General features: G+C 38.3%; 2 protein-coding genes across 5 annotated transcripts in view; both read left to right on the forward strand.

Moving 5' to 3' along the window:
• Positions 1 to 15,306, forward strand: part of LOC105383485 (synaptotagmin-10) — a 75,019-nt gene extending 59,713 nt beyond the window's left edge. For all 4 annotated transcript variants that reach the window (XM_048625331.1, XM_048625330.1, XM_048625332.1 and 1 more), the window contains 7 exons: positions 5,350 to 5,472; positions 9,318 to 9,472; positions 10,263 to 10,431; positions 11,402 to 11,522; positions 13,428 to 13,599; positions 14,054 to 14,254; positions 14,944 to 15,306. In XM_048625331.1, coding sequence (XP_048481288.1) covers positions 5,350 to 5,472; positions 9,318 to 9,472; positions 10,263 to 10,431; positions 11,402 to 11,522; positions 13,428 to 13,599; positions 14,054 to 14,254; positions 14,944 to 14,947 — 945 coding nt within the window. In that variant the 3' untranslated portion in view covers positions 14,948 to 15,306. The remainder of the gene's footprint in view (positions 1 to 5,349; positions 5,473 to 9,317; positions 9,473 to 10,262; positions 10,432 to 11,401; positions 11,523 to 13,427; positions 13,600 to 14,053; positions 14,255 to 14,943) is intronic.
• Positions 15,307 to 18,612: 3,306 nt separating this feature from the next.
• On the forward strand, positions 18,613 to 21,866 carry LOC105383486 (proton-coupled amino acid transporter-like protein CG1139). The gene is made up of 3 exons (XM_038120516.2): positions 18,613 to 19,255; positions 20,116 to 20,328; positions 20,891 to 21,866. Exons 1-3 carry the CDS (start codon positions 18,791 to 18,793, stop codon positions 21,716 to 21,718), a joined length of 1,506 nt encoding a protein of 501 aa, XP_037976444.2. The 5' UTR covers positions 18,613 to 18,790; the 3' UTR covers positions 21,719 to 21,866.
• The last annotated feature ends 845 nt before the right edge of the window (positions 21,867 to 22,711 follow it).

Consider the following 22,711-nt stretch of genomic DNA (forward strand, 5'->3'; position numbering starts at 1 on the left):
AGTCGAGGCGGCGTCGCGGCGGCGGCGAAAAAGACAAAAACCTTCTCTATATTTTATGAGTCACCCCCTTTCGGCTTATTAGAACCTTTTTGTAACACCCTGTATGTATATTAGTTTCGAAACGGCTGCATTCAAAGACCGAAGGTTAGTTTTGTCTCAGTTTTACTTCTAACACTTCTAAGGTTCGAACACGTGTTTCAAGACTGTAGGTGTCGCTTGTCACTTCGCTACGAAAATAGAAACCTTTGTCTTGCTTTAGGTTTAGCCGTGGCCGTGGTACGTGTTGCTTGTGTCTTTGTCACATGTCTTGTATCCCCGATGGAGAAAAAAAGGTGTTACACTTAAATTGATTCGATTCCTTCGATTGACTCAGGTAAACAGGTGGACGCTGCATACTTTGATTTCCGCAAGGCTTTTGACACCGTGGACAACGATGTGCTACTTCAGAAGCTTGCAATGGTGGGATGCACCCATAGTACATTGAAATTCTTTGCAAGTTATTTGACAGATAGACAGCAGTATGTTCAATATGGTAAAAGTGTGTCGGATCCGTATTTCACTTACTCAGGAGTCAGTCAGGGGAGTAATTTAGGACCTCTGCAGTTTATTATTATGATAAATGATCTACCTGATGTCATTGAAAATTCCGAATGTCTACTATTTGCAGATGACCTAAAGCTGTACACTACGATAACTAGTGAAGTGGATCATGCTAATTTACAAAAGGACATCCGTAATGTGGAAGATTGGAGCATTAGAAACAAACTAGCATTTCAATGTATCTTTTAAAACTGTAATAATATGTATGCTGTTGGTGTATCTACCTATAATAAATAAATAAATAAATAAACATATCAAAATGCAGCATTATCTCCTTTACCCGGAGTCGGTCTCCAATGCACCACCAATACGTTATGCAAGACAAGCCGCTGACACGAGTAGAGTCTGTCCGTGATCTGGGCGTGCAGATGACAGCAGATCTGTCATTTCGCGAGCACATAGCGAACGTATGTAAGAAAGCTTACAAGACTCTTGGGTTTGTCCTTAGATCTGCTCAATTTTTCCAAAGCAGCGACGCGATAAAAAGCTTATATAATACGTTGGTGCGGAGCCAATTAGAATGCAGTGCTGTCGTTTGGGCTCCCCATGAGGCTAAGTACATTCAGATGCTGGAAAGGATACAAAATAAGTTCACAAGATACTTATTCAAAAAACAATACGGGGTCTATCCAAAATTCCCACTAATGTATCCAACATTGTTTGTGTTGGGCATGGTGGGCTACAACAGATTGGAAGTACGATCTAGCTTTGACCTCGTATTTGTTTAAAATATGGAGAGGAAAGATCGCTAATGCTGTACTCCTAAAAGTATTTGCACTAAGGGTCCCAAGAGACTTTTTGAGGTTGCGTAAGTGCCGCTTGTTCGAGGAACCAGCAGGGAAGACCAACCTGGTAAAGAAGGCACCCCTCACTCGGGCGTTGCAGCTGCTCAACCGCGTGGACAATGAAATAGATATATTTACGTGTTCTCTGAACGAATTCACAAAGATAGCATTATATATATTGTGTTATAGTATGTAGGTTACTAGTATATTTTTATATGATACTGACTGTTTATTTTATTATTATTTTTTTGCTGTGTATGTTAAATGATAATTAGTTATTAACTTATTACTTACCTTTTTATATGTATACCTTACGCTATTGTATTGGGAGAAATCCTGTAATGATAGTGTTAAGTGGATTACCTAAATAAATAAATAAATAAATAAATTTGTGTTTTGTAGATATAATTAAAGTATTTAGGTCTTTGCAAGTTTGCTATTGAAAAAGACTTTTCTGAGCAATCTTACTACAGGAATTATATCTTAAAGTATATTAAATTATACATATAAGTACCTACATTATTAAATTAGTATCTACCCATTTCAATGACACCAATTCTTCATACATTATAGCTTTTTACTAAGCAATCAAATAATATTGAAAATTTTAAAAGGAAAATTCGGTAATTATTCATGAATTTTTCAGTTTGTGTTTTTAACAACCGATCTGTTTTGATTTAGTATTTTTCATGGCGTTATTTTTGTTTTTAGACGGCGGTCTGGAACACAGCAATCCGCACAAACATTGAAGTAAAAATAAAACAGCACATTGGGTGTTTGCTTTTGGTTTGAAAGCTTTGAATACTCGGAATTGCTATACATAAGTATACATCCTACACATGATAGTTATGTTTTATGCGACTATCAGATATGAGAACACTCTCAAAATGAAGAAATTCTTAATTAAAACTACAAAAAGAGGAAGAAATTTGTTCAGGGAACTTCGCAAAAGCAGGTCAATGAATGGTAACTTTTTCGGAAATCGTGAAAAATAAATCCAGCTGTTACGTTTTGGTTGAGAAGAGTATGTGTAGCAGTATGTAGTATTGTATAGCAATTTCATAGTTCATCATGAATGTCGATCAGGGCCCTGAGTGCGAGTTTTTTCACCTATTGAGAAGTGAAATCGAAACGCAGATTTATATGGCCCGGAGCTAGTACAGCTACTTACCGCTAGGTGGCGTGTCTCCCGCGCCATACAAATTTGCGTTTCGATTTCACTTCTCGATAGGTGAAAAAACTCGCACTCAGGGCCCAGTACTTATATGTCGAATTATTATCTAAGAGTAAAGCTACAGCTACAAAGAACGTAGACCTCAGAACGAGTCAACGACTCAAGTATAAACCTACAAGAACTGGCTATGCCTAGAGGCAGTCAAATATTTGTGCAAATTCAAATGCCTAGTCTAAATTTACTTTTGCTAACTTCCCGACCTTTGTTCTTGTAACAATATTTAGTAAAGATCTTACAGGAATTGCGTTCTATTGAGAGATGTAGCATAATATTTCATGTACGGTGGCCTGCGCCTAAAAGTATACAGGCGGAGTTTTTAAAATAGCGATCTCCAGCTCACATGCTGCTTAAGCACATCCACATAAACACCACTGCTACACACATCACACACAACACGTCCCCGGATTTATAACAGATGTAGCTGGTCCCTTCATCATCAGGGATCACTATTTTAAAAACTCCGCCTGTATACTTTTAGGCGCAGGCCACCGTACGTACTTCAAATGTTTTATTACATGCATTGCTTACAGCTAAATCCAGGAGTTAGGCAATGAATGCAAAAAATGCATCTGTTATGCCTACATTTTTTTTATTATGTGGTGTAAACCGAAACAAACCTATGCCAAAAAATTTATGAGCTGTCTAATTTTTATTCAAACATTTTAGGTAAGCTCCGAATAGCTTTATCCATTCAGCATTTCGCCATAAAAGCTTTTCCAGTGCGAATTCTTTCTACTTATTCTTAATTTCCCATCAGTGCTAAAGAATCTCCACATAAAATTTCATAAAACAATTCATATCCGCAGAACTTAACTAATGAATACCACTTAATTAGATATTGTGAGACAGCTCCTTAAATCTAAAGTCACATAAATTAATTAAGCCCACTGGGAGTAATAAAAGAGTAGGTTATATTTTATTTGTGGTCATTAAAATTCATTGCTCCACCAGTTATTACAGGGCATAGAAGAGTAGTGCTCTCTCACTGTTCACCCCTGGTGTGGAAAGAGAAGGGGAATACGTTTGACGTGTTTATTATGTTTGTCTGTCAGAGCTGCAGCTTCGATAGCAGTGCACATAATATTATTATTGAAACTGTAAAATTTAAAGTAGGTATTCAAAGGAGGTACATATTTAGTAATGCCATAGCACAAACTTTTAACTAAAATAACTAAAAACTATTAAAGAACATACTTATGCAAATTTTGTGGGACAGTATTTAAAAAGGATAACTTATCCTTTTTAAATACTGTCCCGTTCTAAAAGACCCTGGAAATTATAATTTTCTCTCCAGGTGCCATTATAAATGAAATCCGGAGGAGTTTCTAAAGAAGTTCAATTAATCATTTGCCTTCAATACGATGACGGCGAGTTTATAGAAAATTATTAATTGATTAATGGTGTAGATGATATTACAGAGGACGACTGTTGTTTGAAGGGAAACTTTTCAAGTAATATTAATAAATACTAATTCATTTTACACTTTACAATAAATGCGGAATATCCTTGTTCTTTGTCTGTTTTTACAGATAAAATATGAATTACTTACCTAGTAGAACCTACTATTATGCATTTGTTGTATCGTCTACCTTACCGTTCTTATAGACTGTATAATATATGTATAACATTTACGTGTAAAATTAAGAATGCTCAATTGAGTTAAATAACTAAATATTGTCGCCCTCATCATAATGATAGGCCGTAAGTTTTTGTATCCACTTAAAACCTTACCTCTAGCACAATTAATTACAAACCTCAATCTCAAACACCTAACTTCCACTTCCATCCACAGCCGGAGCTCTACAAGAACGAGCTGGTCCGCCAGTCGTCCACCGGCAGCTCTGAACTCGAGTTCAACGGCTTTCCGAGTGCAATTGATTATAAACCATAACCCCAAACCCTTAACTTCCATCTCCATCCACAGCCAGAACTTTCCTAGTACAATCGATTACAAACCTTACTCCCAAAGCCTAAAGTTCCATTTCTATCCACAGCCGGAGCTCTACAAGAACGAGCTGGTCCGCCAGTCGTCCACCGGCAGCTCTGAACTCGAGTTCAACGGCTTTCCGAGTGCCATTGATTATAAATCCTATTCCCAAGACCTAAGTTACGTTTCCGTCCACAGCCGGAGCTCTACAAGAACGAGCTGGTCCGCCAGTCATCCACCGGCAGCTCTGAACTCGAGTTCAACGGCTTTCCGAGTGCCATTGATTATAAACCATAACCCCAAACCCTTAACTTCCATCTCCATCCACAGCCAGAACTTTCTGAGTACAATCGATTACAAACCTTACTCCCAAAGCCTAAACCTCAATTTACGTCCACAGCCGGAGCTGTACAAGAACTAACTGGTCCGCCAGTCGTCCACCGGCAGCTCTGAACTCGAGTTCAACGGCTTTCCGAGTGCCATTTGCCATTGATTATAAACCTCAATCCCAAAGACCACAATTTCATTTTATCCACAGCCGGAACTTTCCCAGTACAACTTATTACAAACCTTACTCCTAAACTTCCATATCTGTCCACAGCCGGAGCTGTACAAGAACGAGCTGGTGCGCCAGTCGTCCACCGGCAGCTCTGAACTCGAGTTCAACGGCTTTCCGAGTGCAATTGATTATAAACCATAACCCCAAACCCTTAACTTCCATCTCCATCCACAGCCAGAACTTTCCTAGTACAATCGATTACAAACCTTACTCCCAAAGCCTAAAGTTCCATTTCTATCCACAGCCGGAGCTGTACAAGAACGAGCTGGTCCGCCAGTCGTCCACCGATAGCGCGGAGCTGGAGTTCAACGGGAAGCTGCACTTCGCACTCAAGTACGACCAGGAGGTCGAGGCACTCGTGGTTAAGGTGAGATGGAGGGAAAATAAGTCACTGGTAGGCCAGATTATACTAGTCGGTCCCAACAACTTGAAAGTTCCTGAGCCCGCTACACGGGTTCGGTATCGACGTCGATAAACTCGTTTAATACGCGTTCCACCAATCACAGAATGAACTCGTGATGCGGTAGCTGCTACTACAAATCATTGAAAGAATGAATAGGCGGTTTGTAAGTTTGACAATATACAAAAGTGTAATTGCAGCATAGAATAACGCGGACTCGGGTCAGCCACCTTCAGGAACTTTGAAGTTGTTTGGTCCGAACTGTATCAACCGGTACCGTAACGGTGGCCACTGATGAATGTTAAATCAATACTCCAAATGGACTTAATCCATGGATTGATTGTAAAATCTACTCGTCAGTGGTGATCGTGTTGTAAACGCGCCACCCAGTTATGTTTTATAAATGTAATAAAATCAGATATTATCTTCGTGGCAGTCTGGACCCCATAATTTTCATAAAAATAACACTCTTTAGGGACAAGCAAGCCAGATACTTCCTTTTTTCTGTTTTTTTTACACATGACTCCATTTTTGTGCTAACTCTATAAAAATATTTTAAATAAAAAAATCAAAATCAAAACCAAAAATATTTATTTAAACACCATAGAATTTAGAAAAGTTAGTAGGTACAAACAAATAATTTTAGGAAATTAAATAAAAGGGTGAGAGGTTATAAATTATCGAAATTCAGTGGCTTCCACACTAGGCTCAGCCTGTGTCGTGGATGCCAGTGTATTTGGTTACAAATAAAATGATTCACTAGGTGGTTAGGTAGGTGGTACTTATAGAACTTTTAAATCTAAATAATGTTATGAGCTTAATAGGTATGCGTTAAGGTAGGTATTTAATTTAAATACCTATGTCTATTTACAAACGAAACTACGGGTAATCCTGAGACAGCAATTTTGCATTCGATTCTTAATGAAATCCTCGTTGCCCGATTTCTATATTCAAAGAGTCGTTTCAAATTAAGCTTAGGCACCGGTGGGGTTCGAACTGAGCCGACGACCGGAATATAAATTTCAGTCGAAGATTTTGTGCATAAAAATGACATCAGAACCGCCCTGCTGAGATTTTGTGTAGGGAAAAATGAATTGCCGCTTTATGAGTAAATTATTCGGCGTTCGAGGGTATTATTGTTTGTCGGATTTATTTTAGAGGCAGTAACGGTGATAGTAGGTAGGTAGTGCGGCTTTATCGAAAAAGTTTTACAAATGGTGGTGTATACTTGATTTAGAAATGCTTTCTAACCTGAGTTCTTCTGATTGGTGAACTTTTCGAAACACCCCATTTTTATGGGAAGAAATACCCTCATAATATACCTAAAATCAATCGGAACGCAATGTAAGAGGTGTAGCACATATAATGGTGTTGTAAACAGTGATATCACAGTTTTATTTTTATAACTATTTCACGAACGCAGACTTACTTCCGCGTTTATGGTAGATGGATATGTTCCCGTAAACGATATATTTTATTTTATTTTTTATTTTTAATTTATTGCATGGAAAACCAACAGCTTTATACTAATAACAAGTTTATCTTATTTGAACATAAATAGACGAAAAGCTAATTATAGGTTTTCGCATATGGAGACGATATAACAATAACAACACATACTCACCTAATAATAAATTCTACTTAGATTATACTTATGCTACTTATTTATTTGGTATCTATTACGTACTAAAGTTAGTTGTAATATGTTTTCTAATAGAACATAAGCTGCCGCTAAAGAGGTCCACACTATTACTATTACACATCTGGTTAAAAGTATTACTAGCTCTTACTAAGAATGAATTTTGTCTGTAGTTGCTGTTACATTGAGGAATACTAAGAAGCGGTCTGTTACGCGTTCTTCGCCACGGAACTCTTAAACCAAGTTTACCTAGCAGATCCGGACAGTCAACGTAACCTCGAAATATTTTAATTAAATAAATTATATCGCTGATATCCCTTCTTAATTTAAGAGGAAGCAAGTGAAGTTTGATACATTTACATTCGTAACTTGAATCAATAAGTTTGAATTTAAAGCCGAGACACCTAATAAACCTTTTTTGGATACGTTCGAGTCTGTCGATATAAATATCATACTGGGGATTCCAGATCTGGGAAGCATACTCAAGGTGGCTTCGGACATAGGCGCAGTATAATATTTTAACTGTCTTCATGCATTTGAACGGGCGAGAAGAACGTATTAAGAAACCGAGGGCCTTAGAAGCTTTTGTGATTATGCTATCGATATGTGAATCAAAAAGAAGCTTACTATCATGCACTACACCAAGGTCTCTAATTTCTGATACGCTTGTAAGGCTCTGATTCTGAAGCATGTACGTACTCATATGTTTGTTGCGTTTTCGAGTGAATGAGATGTGAAAACATTTATCAACATTGATGTCGAGTTTATTATTGAGGCAGTACACACTAAGTCGATCTAGATCATCCTGCAGGAGTTCCTCATCAATTGAGTTATTTACAGCTTTGAAAATTTTCATGTCATCAGCAAACATTAGATATTCGGAATTACGAAAGCAATCATTGATGTCATTTATAAATATAATAAATAGAAGGGGCCCCAGAAGAGATCCTTGCGGAACACCAGATGGAATGTTTATCCACGAAGATGTAAAGCCATTTAAAACAACTGCTTGAGATCTTCCCGTGACATAAGATTGGAACCAGGAGAGCAATGCACCGGTAACACCTATTCTACTCAACTTTTTTAATAATAAACTATGGTCTATACGATCAAATGCTTTACTATAGTCAGTGTAAATAACATCTACCTGACTACCACCATCCATTTTCTCGGTGACAAAGTCATTGAATAACGCAAGATTAGAGACAGTAGATCGCCCTTTTAAGAACCCGTGTTGCATGGGGCTGAAAGAAGATTTAATGCAACTATATAATTGGGTATAGACTAATCGCTCAAGTACCTTAGCCAGAAGACAGAGCTTAGATATTGGCCTGTAATTGTCAATCTTATGTTTACTGCCTTTTTTATGTATAGGAGATATAAAAGCACGTTTCCAATTTACAGGCATAGTACCTTCAGATAATATCTTCTTGAAAATTAAGGACACAGGAATGGATAGTTCAGCAGCACAGGGCACTATAAACATAGCAGGTAACGTGTCAGGGCCGGCAGATTTATTTAAGTCAAGAGAGCGAAGTTGTTTTTCTACGTCAGAAGTCAATATTTCAACTTGCGAGATATGACAGCAGGGTTGAAAGTCAGCGAATTGATTGTGAACATTAGAAGTACTAGTTTCATTAAAGGTAGAGTAAAAAAAGGAGGCAAATAGTTCACTAATTTCCTGACCGGAGTCACTGGAAGTGTCCTTATAGGTCATTGTTGAGGGGAATGTGCTAGCAGATTTATTGTTTTTTATGTACGTCCAAAATGATTTAGGGTTAACGTTGATTGATTCTTCTATCTTTTCTATATATTTATTGTAACATTGCCGCTCAACGTCCTTGATCCTGCCCCGAAGTGTTTTTAATGATAAATAATCAGATAAGTTGCCGTAGGTTTTAAATTTTTTAATATATTTAAATTTTTCTTTTAATATTTTTATAAGTGCAGGACTATACCATGCAGGATATTTGTCACGTAATGTCGACCTAATCGGTACGAATTTTTCACGAATGTCATATATAACATTATAAAAAAAATCGAGTGCTAATTCAGCAGAAACATTTGAAAATGACTCGATCCAGTTTACATCACTAATGCTCTTACGTATTTGGGTGTAATCCACACTACAATCGTTTCGGCCCGGATTCCTAACGTCCCCTGCTTCTTCCAGATCTTCGAAGCGCGCGACCTGCCCATCAAGGACGTGACCGGCAGCAGTGACCCCTACATCAAGGTGTTCCTGCTCCCCGACCGACAGAAGAAGTTCCAGACCAAGGTGCACAGGAAGAACCTCAACCCAGTGTTCAATGAGACCTTTTTGTTCAGGTGAATATTCGTGGCGGATTGTACAACAAACTGACAGATATGGTCGGTGTTTAACGAATCGTAAAATTATAAGCATGCATGCCGAATGTATTTATTTTTGTGGAGATTAATAAATACTCATCAAAACAGCATAATCGATGAATCATCGTACTTTTAGGCATGCCAAATTTATTATGTATGTGGGTGGGTGATTAAAAACTCATATGAAGAGCATAACAGACCAACCAATCGTACTGCTGTTCAATTCACTGAGGAAAAAAAACACTGGTTCAAGCAAGCCTCTCCCAACCATCGTTTTTAATTTTACTCCTGTGTTTTCCTCATCAACATCAACTAAATTTTTGTGTTTATATTCTCCACTCAATCTCTTTATACCTAATGATTCTCGATTCTTCAGGAAATATGTCCAGCCCACTGACACTTCAGGGTGCACATTTTCAGAGTTAAAACCCTGGCGAGTTAACTATATAGGCTCTTGGCGGAGAAGAACCACGGTTCGAACCTGCTATCCCTGAGCTAATTACCATGGCATCCTGGTTCTTGTCATCCAGATGCCAAATTATCTCGCCCGGGTTGAATGTCAGTAACCTTACTCCTCTACCAGCACATACTCAGCTGGTGCCTTTTTGACGCTCTGTACAGCAACCTATTTTGTTTTGTATTGTATTTTTTATTATTGTTATCAAATAAATTTCTTCTCTTAGTTTTCTAACCCGCACATACTGTTTCTTGATCCGCACACAGTGGCACCTTCACAGTGCCTCATTAACCTTCCGTTCCCTCCCCCCAGCGTCCCCTACGAAGACATCCGCGAGCGTTACCTCCAGTTCTCTGTCTACGACTTCGATCGCTTCAGCCGGCACGACCTGATAGGGCACGTGGTGCTGCGCGGGCTGCTGGAGTCAGCTGACCTGCACCAGGAGATCGAGTATACCATGAACATACTCGCGCCGCCGCAGGTAAGTTGAAGCTGTGTGTACTGGGTGTTGCGAAAGTGGTATAGTAAAAAGAAAGGGGGGGACTCAGGGCGTCATCCTTAGCAACCTTTGTTTTATGACTTTGGAAAAACAGAGCCATAGTTAAAAGTCACGTGACTATCAAAGTTTCTGTGGAGAACCAATTTTTTTCGCGAATTTAGAAATGTCGTAGAACAAAAGTTGTTCAGAATGACCCCCTGAGTCCAGGGCTTTTGGCTTACTATACCACTTTTGCAACACCCTGTAGGTATAGACGGTATATTGTCACTGTACCTTTAACATACCAAGGAGTGCTTCTTCTACGTATGGAAGATACGATTTTAGCAATGTTAGCGAAGCACGAAGCTGTAAGAAGAAGTCTTTATTCGGGGAATCAAATAATTTGAAAGCAATAATGATATAATGGTGCAATAACCTATTGGGTAGGCGTAAGTGAAAACAGCTAGATTACTTTTTGTAATTTGGATCTCTTGCATTCCATAACTTGAGCTTCGAACTTCTAACTAAGAATTATTCGACATAATATGGAACACCATATTATGTCGAATAATTCTTAGTATTATTAAATATTAGTAGGTTCATAACAATATTGGGAAACGAATTTAATATTTACATGCCTAATGGATTCCTATGAAATGTGCTTTCTGTGTTCCGAACATTTTACAACATCATTGGTTTCAAATTAATGGTTTCGCCTAATTGATGCATTAGTATTTTGTGTTATGACAAAATAAGGTAGGCATTACGTGACGCATTTTCCTCCAAATGATTTATGTTATGGATGTACTTAGTAGGTAGCTATTTTATATTATCCCTTGAACTGCTGACGGCAACTTTTATACAACTTCGGATGACTGTCTCAGCCCTTAGACAAAAGGGGTCGGGTTTCTCTGCCCCTGACTATACAAGAGCAAAATAGCCCACAAAAGCTACAGGTGTATTTTTTCTCCAGGAAAAGAAAGACCTCGGTGAGCTGATGCTATCCCTCTGCTACCTACCGACGGCCGGCCGCCTCACCGCCACCGTCATCAAGGGAAGGAACCTCAAAGCCATGGACATCAATGGGTCTTCAGGTAAGAACACGATTAGGCAAACGTAGTGTATGATGCCCTCCGGCTAGATGGGGTGATGACTTGCGAAAGGTTGATAATGATTGGATGCGGAAAGCTATAGATCGCATCCAGTGGCGTGCTTTGGTAAAGGCCTACGTCCAGCAATGTACTGATATAAGCTGATGATGATGAAGTGTGTGTGTAAAAAGTTTGTTTAATAAATACAGGGCCACCAGGGCCTTAGTAGCCTTTATCAGGTGTATGTCCAACCTTATGTTGGACATAGGACTCTCCCTGTAGAGCGCCACAACAAGCCTATTTTGTTATGATCTTGAATATAAAGATGATTGTTTATTCCAGGTAAAACCTTATAAATATTCATACAGATTTCAACTTTTGTCAGCGTTGATGACTGCTGACACCACATTTTATATAAAAAAAACCCCTGAATTCCAATTCCGAGTAAATTTTGGGGTGAATTTTTGAACACTGAATCCGACAGTTAGGTAATAGGTAGGCAGCGCTGCTGAAATGATTCAATATTACATAAAATCCGCTTCACCAGAATATTCAAACTAGTAAAATTCACGAAACGGATTACTGAAATCCCGTACACGTGCCGTTGAATCTATGTCCGTTGATAGAGTCCGACAACGCCACCTTTGCAACATAAACAAGTGACAACACAATTTTTTTTTTAAAGTTTGAAATAATTGTTTGTTGTATTTTTTGCCACTGATATGGTACGCCTTATTCTTCTACATTCAGTTGGAACTACCTACACCTATGCTTAGAGTTTCTCTGAAAGATTGCATTCGCAACAAAGTAATCCGACAGAGAACTAAAGTCACTGATACAATGATTTCAAAAGGAAGGATACGCCCTTCAGAACGTTTTGTCAAAAGAAAATGACACCCCCGCGCTGGCCCTAATTCATACAAATTATGACAGATTTATTAGATTTTAGGGCCAACGCGAGGGTGTCATTTTCTTGAACGGTAGGGCCTGTCCTTACGCTAGTAATATATAAGTCAATGCACTGATATAGCAAGCTCAACCGAGTTAGTAAGCTTAAGTGGCAGTGGGCTAGTCACATCTGTCGAAGAACTGATAAGCGATAGGGTAAACGAGTTCTAAAGTTTTAATGATTGGATGCAAACAGCTATAGATCGCATGCAATGGCGTGTTTTGGAGAGGCCTATGTCCAGCAGTGGACTGCTATAGGCTGATGATGATGGTGGTTATTCATTAATCTACCATATTCCACCTGCTGCAAAGTGAGTATAGCCGGACCCTACTTTATTTTTCAATGTTCGTGTTCTCTGTCCAACGAAAAAAACAGTGATTTACACTGTAATCCTGCTTACGTAATCACTTGTAATCAATGGCAGATGTTGCGGGTGTGTTTAAAAAATGAACCTATTTAAAGCTATCACATGCCATTTTTCAACAGCTTACCACAATGACAACGATAAATTAAATAAAAAGGTTTTGGTCTACAAATATAACTACAGATACATCATACTTTAGGTATATTTTTCGGTCTCCTATACAATCAAATCTTGTCTCGATGGAATGTTGTGTAATTGTTATTATACAACATTCCGTAGGTATGACTAGGTGTAGTGTAGATTCCACTCGATTACACTTAATAGTCAGATAGTGGCAGACATTTGTTTAAGGACAGATATTACTCGGGTCTTGGGTGTTAATATTATGTATAAAATATTATACTGTATCTGTGTAGATATACCAGTACTCCCATACCCATATTACAAGCTCTGCCTATCTTGGGGTCGGATGGCCATGTGTGAGATGTCCCCATATAATATAATATTATTATTACACTCTCAGAAATCCAAACATGCTGTTTGTACAACAACAACGTGCCAAAACGCCTCCACTAAAACTACCCTCCCTCTCCAGATCCCTACGTGAAGATCTGCCTCATCTGCCAAGGCAAGAGGATCAAGAAGAAGAAGACGACGGTCAAGAAGAACACCCTTAACCCGGTGTACAACGAGGCCCTGGTGTTCGACTTGCCTCAGGAGAACGTGCATGACGTCACGCTGCTGGTCAAGGTCATCGATTATGACAGGTGAGGGCCTAGAATCTGGCAGCTAGGTGGTTGTCGTAGGGGCAGTTTCCAGAGGCGAGAGAATCGCAAGGGGTACCTATTCTATTGTAGGGTTGTCGCCATAGACGAGCGATGATTCTGCTTGCGTACTGTCGTGGCTCTCAACGGAGCCGCAAGCAAGGAGCTACAGGAGTTAAAGTGACTAAAACAGTGACAGTGATGGTGGATTACCATGAGCCACTGCGATCCTTAAAGATCGATTTTCAGACTCTTCTTGGTATCAGCATCTCACCCTCTAGGTATGTCGAGGTCTTTTAGAAACCTGACGATCTTACCTGGAGTGAGAGACAGCTTTGGGGGCCTATTTGTGGTCAGCCAAGATTCAATTTCTCAAATACAAATGGCATAAGCAGGGATATTCTCATAGCACAGTGCACTGACACATAGTCCCAGCTAATGCCCAGTGTTCTTCCAGGATTGGTCCGAACGAGCTGATTGGCTGCACGGCAATAGGCTCCACCCTCATCGGCGTCGGCCGCGATCATTGGCTGGAAATGCTGGACAACCCGAGGAAACCAGTCGCGCAGTGGTACCCGCTAAATAAGAGCCCGCCAACCAACGTGACCTTGCCAGCTAGCGACCAGCAGAACGCCGGCTTTAGCTGCTTGAATGGCAGGTGAGGGAGTATTAGTAAATTGACAACATACCAAAAACGGTGGTACATGTTAGATGTACGGTCAGGGGGAGAGAAACCTGATCCCTCTCAGAAGCTATATTACTATGAGAGGGGGGTTAGATTTACCTTTCCCTGACCGTACCTCTAACATGATACCCTGCGTGCCCTTACATGTGCATGCGGGAGAAGCTTGTGACCGCTACTAGCGACGTCTTCAGGTCCACTTCCAAGTCGAGTGCTCCGGCGACGCAGTAACAGTCTTTTGTTGGACCGAAGTGTCACAGCTACAATCAGTGTCAAAGTTACTGTTGCTGCGACAGTGTCACTGGAACCACGTGACTCGGAAATGTACCTTTGAAGAAGACGTACCTATATGACATACGAAATTAAAATTCTGACCGTTCAGCTTGAGGGTCTAATGATACAGTATAAGGTGTCAGAAATTCCAATACCGTGATGCACTGTTTTTGATAAAGTTGAATCACCTATCACCCTGTTACATTTTACTTAGGGCAGATTTTTCAATAGTCAGATAAATGCTATCTGAGGAATAAAATTGTACCTGTCAATACAAACATTCAGATGTGACAGCATCAAAATTATTCCTCAGATAACGTTTATCTGGCCATTGAAAAATCAGCCCTTAAGTAGTATTTGTATGTAAGTAATATTTCTTATTTCTTTTACAGATGAAGAGATGGAAGATATCGATATCGATAGAGTTTTAATGGCAGTGACTGTATGTCACAGTAAGAAATGTTCCCACCCGATCGGAATTCTCGGGATGCCAAAATTAGAGTAGTCATAATGAAACATAACGGTTGTATGTCCATTTTACTGTAGACGATATTATAAGGAAGTTATGAATGTTAAGTGATACGAAGGTGGGAGAGGAGAGTAGAGTACTAAAATATACAGTAGGCATTAGATGTTTCAACTTAGAATTGTTGAAGTAGAAAAAGAAGAATTTATCCTTCAGTGTTAAAAGTAAACTTAGAATGTAGAGCATAAAATTGTGTATACTTCATTTGGCATAAAGATAAATTGTATGACTTAATTGATTTTAAATTTATATACCCTCTTGTATACATATCTATTATCATATCTTTCCTACTTTTTTCACTCGGTATTTCGGTATTCTTATATTGTATATTATGTTTAATTTGTATACCTATTACCTATACATGTGTAATGTTTCTAAACTATAATTAATGAATCTCTAAGACGCACATGTAACGTCAAGACTTTATGGTGTCATATTTACGTATAAATTATATTTAACATAAATGTTGTAACTTGTAAGTATAGTTGTTGTTGTCACTTTTACAGATAACTTTAACAAGAGTGTTTTAATCATATAATATTATATATTAGGTGAAGCCTTTTGTAACTTAGAATGTCACTTCAAAAGTTCAACAATATAATTACTTAAATTGTCATTTGTTTTGCATAAAATTATGGACTTACTTGGGTATTTAATACTCTAATTTTATTTTGCTTTGTGAATGACCTATGCACAGTGGATGTAGCTTCCAAACATTAGTGTGTTTGACAATAATGTAGAAAAAATATTGGAAAGTAAAAAAGTAAATATTATTTTCATAAAAAAAACACGCCGAAATACATTTTTATATCATTTAGGTACCATGTTTTATGAAAAAAAATAAAGCTTTAAATCGTGTTAACTAAAGTAAGGTATATCTTGAAATGTATCTGGCTCTGTTATAATTGGCAGTAATCACTATCTATTTTGTACCTATATCATAATCGTGTGTCAATAAATCACAGATTTTTTTAACGATATCGATTTAATTAGTATTGGCATATTGATGTACCTACTTAAATCCAATAGGATCGAAGGTTTTAGCCTGGTACCGCTTTTAAAAAGTGTTAATGTTTTAATTTAACAAAAATACCTAATAATATAATAAATTAAGTAAGTATATTGTAATCAAATCACATATGAAAATATAATGTTCATTTATATCCGAAATGTTTAAAACTCTTAAAAAGTATTTACTTAATCGTTAAATTGTGATTTAAAATATAAAAAGTAAGCACTCTCTAATGTAAATACTAAAATAGGTATCATGGCATTTTACAATAATGCCAATTTTAGCAGCTAGCGATGAAAGTCTAAGCTTGTTTTTTTTAAATTTAGTCTATGCACGATTTTATTCCAATATTTATAATTTTACTGAAAGAATAAAATACGGCACGACGGAAATCTTTGACGAATTTCTAACTATGAGCTTCAATAAATATTTAACTAATCACCACCATAACATCAGCCATGTTTAAAGCGTGTTTTAAACGGAATTTAACATATTTATAAGGAGTTTGACAGCTTTTAGCTTGTTTCTAAGTTTTTATGGTATCTTATTTTTTTCTGGGACAAGTTCACCGTTAGTACACATTTCATATCAAATTATGCCTGCTATATTCCAAAGGGTAGTCACTATGCAGGCATACCTAATGATACTGAGCTTCACTGTACCTACCTGTGTTCTTTTCACAGATACCTTTTTTAAATAGACTCTGCCGCTGTAGCAACAAAAATATTAATGCCGAATTGATCATGGCCGGTTTAGTATATTCTCCACCTTTTGGTTTACGCACTCAGATTTTGAAATTCAAACTGTATGTAATGGACAACATTTCAAAAAACTAAAGCTGCTATAAATCGAAAACCATTTCGAGATTTAGCTATCAAGGCCACAAAAAAAATGATTTTATATTTTTTGGATGTATCATTTTCGAGAAAATCATAAAATAGTAAAAAAGTGCTGATGACGTCATGCATCAGGTGCGATGCATTTTGATGATCAAAGCCTATAGATTTAAAAACAAAGTAACTGTCACTTTCATTTTTGATTGACGTTGACGTTTTATCGAGTCGTTGTTGTTTATTTGGGTCATTTTCATAAATTCTGTTCTGACACTTTCTGACTATTTTTTTTAATTTATCATATAAAATGGTTAGTACTTATTAAGAGATGACCTCTATTTAATATGTCCCAGAGCATGCCACCGCCTACATAGCTGAAAAAATGCTTCTGCTTATTTTTTTATATGATAAGTACCTACTTTGTATCATCAGAAATATCAATGTCATTTGAAAATGACCCATTTGTTGGTTGGCATGTAAACAAAGTTAAAATGTCACTTGTCAGTGTCATTTATGTTTCTTTTCGAGACTAAGGCAATAGACAAAAATAAAAATTGAGCCTAATATGTGATGTCACTTCCGGCTTTAAAATAATTAACTTTAAAGTTAAAAATAACATGCAAAAATTCATGTATATACAAAATAAAAAATACGGGTCCTCTAATTTTTTATAACCTTTCCGAATAGATAATAAAAATATAGGGTAAAGAAAATGAAATGTTGTCCATTGAATTTTACACTATAGAGTTTCCACTATGTTATTGTATTTTTGACGTTTCCTTGTGTCTGGTAAAAGTAAAGTTTGTTTTCCTTTGCAGTCGTCAAATATGTATGGGATTTCGAATGTCAAAAAACCAATAATATAATGGACAGAGTATAGATGCTCGTAAAAAAAATAATATAGTTTTGACTTCGCGATAGTGCCCCAGGGCCGTTTTGAAATGCGGCCGATCAGCTGATTATGATTATAACTATAATCTCACTTCAACATAGCCATTCAATTCAATAGTCATTTAATTTAGAGGGGTCAATTAATTCCGTATTTTAATTTATAATTTCCTTTCACATTCAACTTTAAAGTAAACTTCAGCAACTCTGCAAGGGAAATATTTTTGTATTTTAATAGAAATACGATATTTTATTAATAACTTTAGGGACGTCTATCTTTCTACATTGGAACTAAGCTTAATCTTTGTACTAAATGTGTTACATTAAGTAAATGTGTAATTTATAAGATATACCTACTGATTTATGAATAAAATGTTGACTTTTTTAAGAGTGAGTCTTATTACAAATTAACAAAACCCATGAAATTAAGGACCTTCATATAAAATGAAGGTACGACAAAGCCGATCGAAGTAGGTAGGTACTTACTCAGAGTGCCACTACAAATAAAAGTACGGAAATGTATCATATGTGTACCAGTACTTATAGCAAGTAAGTATTGAACCAGTATAGGTAGTTGGTCAGCCGAAGCGTAAGTCGAATCCGTTGTTATTGTGAGGTGGTAGGCTTTTTAAACGGGGACCTCTAGTGTACCGGGTCCCCCTTTCGGAAATGTAAGTATTTCTGTTTCTCAGAGGAATGTTTTAAAACTGCAATAACTATTCTGAAAAAATATGTTGGAATAATAACGGTCTTGCTTCACATTGATCAAAATGAGAAATTTAAGAAGTTTGTCCAGTTAACATTGTAGTCTTTGGTTAACATTTTGACAAACTGAAATCATAAAAGAAAAGAAGTGGAAACGAAGACAAATTCATTATAAACGTACACATACCAAATTATAATAATTACAAAAGTGAGCTATGAAAGATTGCGTAGAAGATTAGAGCTTGTTTCAAATATTAGTGAGCCACACAGCAGACATGTTTGTTTACGAGTACATGTCCGGGCTCGCCGAGACGATAGGAGGAGATGAGGACCAGGATAATTACGACCCTCATCTGCACAGGAAAGTGGAGAAACCCACCACTTACTCTGAAACCCTCATGCACATGCTAAAGGGCAGCATAGGAGCGGGAATCCTGGCCATGCCCGAGGCTTGCCGACGAACCGGCGTCCTCTGGGGCATAATCGGCATCATTCTAATTGGAGTCTTTGCCACCTACTGCATACATATCCTCATAAAGTCCCAGTACGTAATCTGTCGTAAGAAACGCACTGGTTACTTGTCGTACCAGAAGTCTATGGGGATTGCCGCGGAGACGGGCCCGAAGTTCTTGAGGTGGTCTTCGAAATGCTTCCCCATGTTGGTTGAGATCATGCTGCTGATATGGCAACTGGGGGTTTGTGCTGTTTACGTGGTTTTTGTGGCGGAAAATATAAAACAGGTAAGTACTTAACTATCAATATTATACTTCAAATGTAACCTTTTGATTTCATAATCGATCAGAAAATGTAGTTATCTCTCAGGAGAAATTGTATGATTTAGTGTCGGGACGTGACCAGTGCAACTATAAGCCCACCACCAAAATGACCAAATCCTGTATTTTATTACCCGACTGCCGAAGGAGGAGTGTAATGTTTTTCGATTGTATGTTTGTATGTATGCATGTATGTATGTTTGTCTGTTTCTTTGTTCCCTCCTGTAGCCTAAACGACTTGATAGATTTTGATGTTTGAGGTATCGTTAGAAGCGTATTGATTGCGCGATGGTTATAGGCTATATGAAGTTACATTAAAATGTATATAGCGCCCTCTAGAAGACAAAAAGTGATGAACGAAAAAAAAGTATTTATCCAACTATGCCGTGTGTGGTATCAAATGAAAGGGCTTGATTAGCACATTACAAAAATATGCATATTGTAGGTATTTGAATCACAACACCAAAATTATTTAAAAAAAAACCCGACTACTGACATAAAATTTCATAAAAAAAAACAACTAAAAAGTTACAAATAAAAAAATATAATTATAAACAAACAAAAAACCCGACTGCACGCTAAAAAGATGAAAACAAGCCCCAATGTTAATGGAAAGTATCGCAGGCAGGGACCAACTTGACCACAACACAAGGTAGTACCTACTATCTAGGTAACATTCAGCTAAATGGTGAACTCTCTGTTGGTCCCCGCCTTCGATACTTTCCATTAACATTGGGGCTTGTTTTTATCTTTTTAGCGTGCAGTCGGGTTTTTTGTTTGTTTATAATTTTTACCAATTTCATTTTAAAATAGTTTTCATATCACAGGTCGCAGATGTTTATGGCGCTGTCTACGGCATCCGTATTCACATATGTTTCCTGCTAATACCGCTTATTATAGTGGACCTAATTAAGTCCCTTAAGTTGCTGACGCCAGTGTCTACCACCTCCAACGTTCTGACACTTCTAGGCTACGTTCTGGTCTTCTTCTATTTGCTCGAAGATGACATTCAGTTTACCGCGGACAAAATGAAATTCAAGGTATATTTGGAGTACTTTTTGGATTACTTTTATGATTCTCCTCTAAGGGCAAGAGCACACGATGCATTGCGGCGGCGGTGCGGCGCCGGAGCGGCGTCGCTGCGTCGTTTTACATAGAAATATCTGTGGCGTGCACACGATGCGCTCCGGCGCCGCACCGGACTTGCAACCACCAAGACGAGGCGGACGAAGCGGCACCGCTCAATTCTTTTGCGTCACGAGGAAGGACATACGGGGCGGCATAACAACATTGCGACGCCGCTGCGGCAAAATAACAATGCGGCGCCGCACCGCTCGTGTGCCCACTGCGACGCCGCTCCGGCGCCGTACCGCCGTCGCGACGCATCGTGTGTCTTGCTCTAAGGAGTGTCAAAAGGGTGTTCTTAGTTTTAATCTACCATGATTACATGCCAATAATAGATTGCTGGATATAAGCACTACCTAAGGGCTACACTCTGTCCTCTGCTTTCCTCATCGAACGAGAAACTCATCGACCACTTAACATATTTAACAGAGTAATTAGGTAGGTACATATCGTTTTTACGTATATCTTTTTTTTCAGTCACTCAATGACGTTCCTTTGTTTATCGGAACTACCCTGTTTGCGATGGAAGCCGTCGGCGTTATCCTGGCGCTAGAGTACAACATGCAGCAGCCAAAAAAGTTCCTCGGGATCGCAGGTTTATTCAACATCGCTATGCTTATCATCCTGTTCCTCTACACAGTGGTCGGTGTTTGCGGCTACCTCAAATACGGGGAAGATATCAAAGCATCTATTACATTAAATCTCCCAGCCAGTCATAAGAAAGCTCAGGCGTCTAAATTAATTATAGCCATTTCAATATTTTTAACCTTCCCGCTGCAGAACTACGTTGCTTGGCAAATAATATGGCAAAAACTTAAAAAGAGAGTTAAGCCGTCGCTGTCCAAAATTGCCGATTATTCGCTGAGGGTAATACTGGTACTAATACCGTGGGGGTTTGCTTTAGCGTTACCGAAACTGGGTCCCTTCATTTCACTAGTAGGCGCATTTTGCCTGTCGATCCTTGCACTGATCTTGCCAGCCTGGCTGGAAGCTTGCGCTTGGTGGGACGAGAAAGGAGCAAGAGGTGTATTTCGCAAACTAAAAGACCTCATAATTGGTGTAATTGGGACGTTTTGCCTGGTCGCTGGTGTCATTACTAGTATAAAAGAAATTACTGAATCAACTGAAGCACATTCTGAATTGATGGATGTAGTTGACGTAGACGTGAAGGATGCTTTACGGTCTAACGTATTGCCGGACGCCTTATCGTCTATGGCATCAAATCTGACTGCAAACATGACATCAGCGTTGACTGAAATGTTGGTAGATCAGCTGTCCTCGCAGTTAAATCTGACATCAATGTAGCAACCTTACCCGTAGCGCGTTCTCATCATTACAAGCCTTTAACGTTATGATTAATTTTTCATGCGGTACATGTTGACTTACCTACAATTTATTTGTAACAATTAATTGTATATTATTTGCTTTAATAAAATTTTAATTTCATTAAAAAGTATTATATTATTTATTGACTAACCTATAATAAATAATGGAGTAAAGGGCGAAGTTTCATATAAAATACATACAAATGGCTTTTACGTAGCGGCTCGTCATCATTATTAGCTATCCTTTAGGACGCTCTCAAATCAGACCCCTTAGCATGGATTTTCATCGTGAACGTGACGTGAAATTCATCGAGTAATATGTATGAAAATATGAACAGCGCCCCTGGCGGTCGATAGCAGAACTAAAATTTCCCTTCAAAATTCATCGAGTAATTTCACGTCACGTTCACGATGAAAATTCATGCTAAAGGGTCAGTTCGAAGGTCATATTAGCAGAAAAACTTCCAAGGCCAAGTAGAAAACATGAGAAGTTTTCCCATAAATTACACATCTTGTTTGAGAACATCGTAAAGGACCTTATCAAATAAAAACGTTGGTAAAATATAATTAAATAAGGTTTGTGAATGTTGAAATAAGGTGGGAAACAGTAGAACTAGACTAGGGTTAGTCGCAGGCAAACGCTTCGTGGGACGCCCTCCTGCCCACTAGACCGATGACCTTAGGCGGGTAGCTGGTAGTGGCTGGATGAGGACGGCGGAGGACCGAGTGTTGTGGCGCTCCTTGGGAGAGGCCTATGTCCAGCTGTGGATGATTATTGGCTAATGATGAGGGTAAGTCACCGCCTGGTGAAACCTGACCTGAAATAATATGATTAGAGTCCGCGTCACTAGCTATATATATACAGCGGAAACAAGGCGGGAACTGACCTACTGCTTATCGTACTACCTATCTGACATAATTATTATATTATTTTATATTATTTAGTACTTAATGAAATAGTACAGCGCCACGC

The sequence above is a fragment of the Plutella xylostella genome, chromosome 14 (assembly GCF_932276165.1).
Source record: "Plutella xylostella chromosome 14, ilPluXylo3.1, whole genome shotgun sequence".
Lineage (NCBI taxonomy): Eukaryota > Metazoa > Arthropoda > Insecta > Lepidoptera > Plutellidae > Plutella > Plutella xylostella.

Bases quoted from the DNA above. Each gene is read 5' to 3' on its own strand.
- LOC105383486 (XM_038120516.2), top strand. From the start codon at position 18,791: ATGTTTGTTTACGAGTACATGTCCGGGCTCGCCGAGACGATAGGAGGA. The intron at 19,256-20,115 runs GTAAGTACTTAA...TTCATATCACAG, and splicing joins TGGCGGAAAATATAAAACAG to GTCGCAGATGTTTATGGCGC. The intron at 20,329-20,890 runs GTATATTTGGAG...CTTTTTTTTCAG, and splicing joins CGGACAAAATGAAATTCAAG to TCACTCAATGACGTTCCTTT.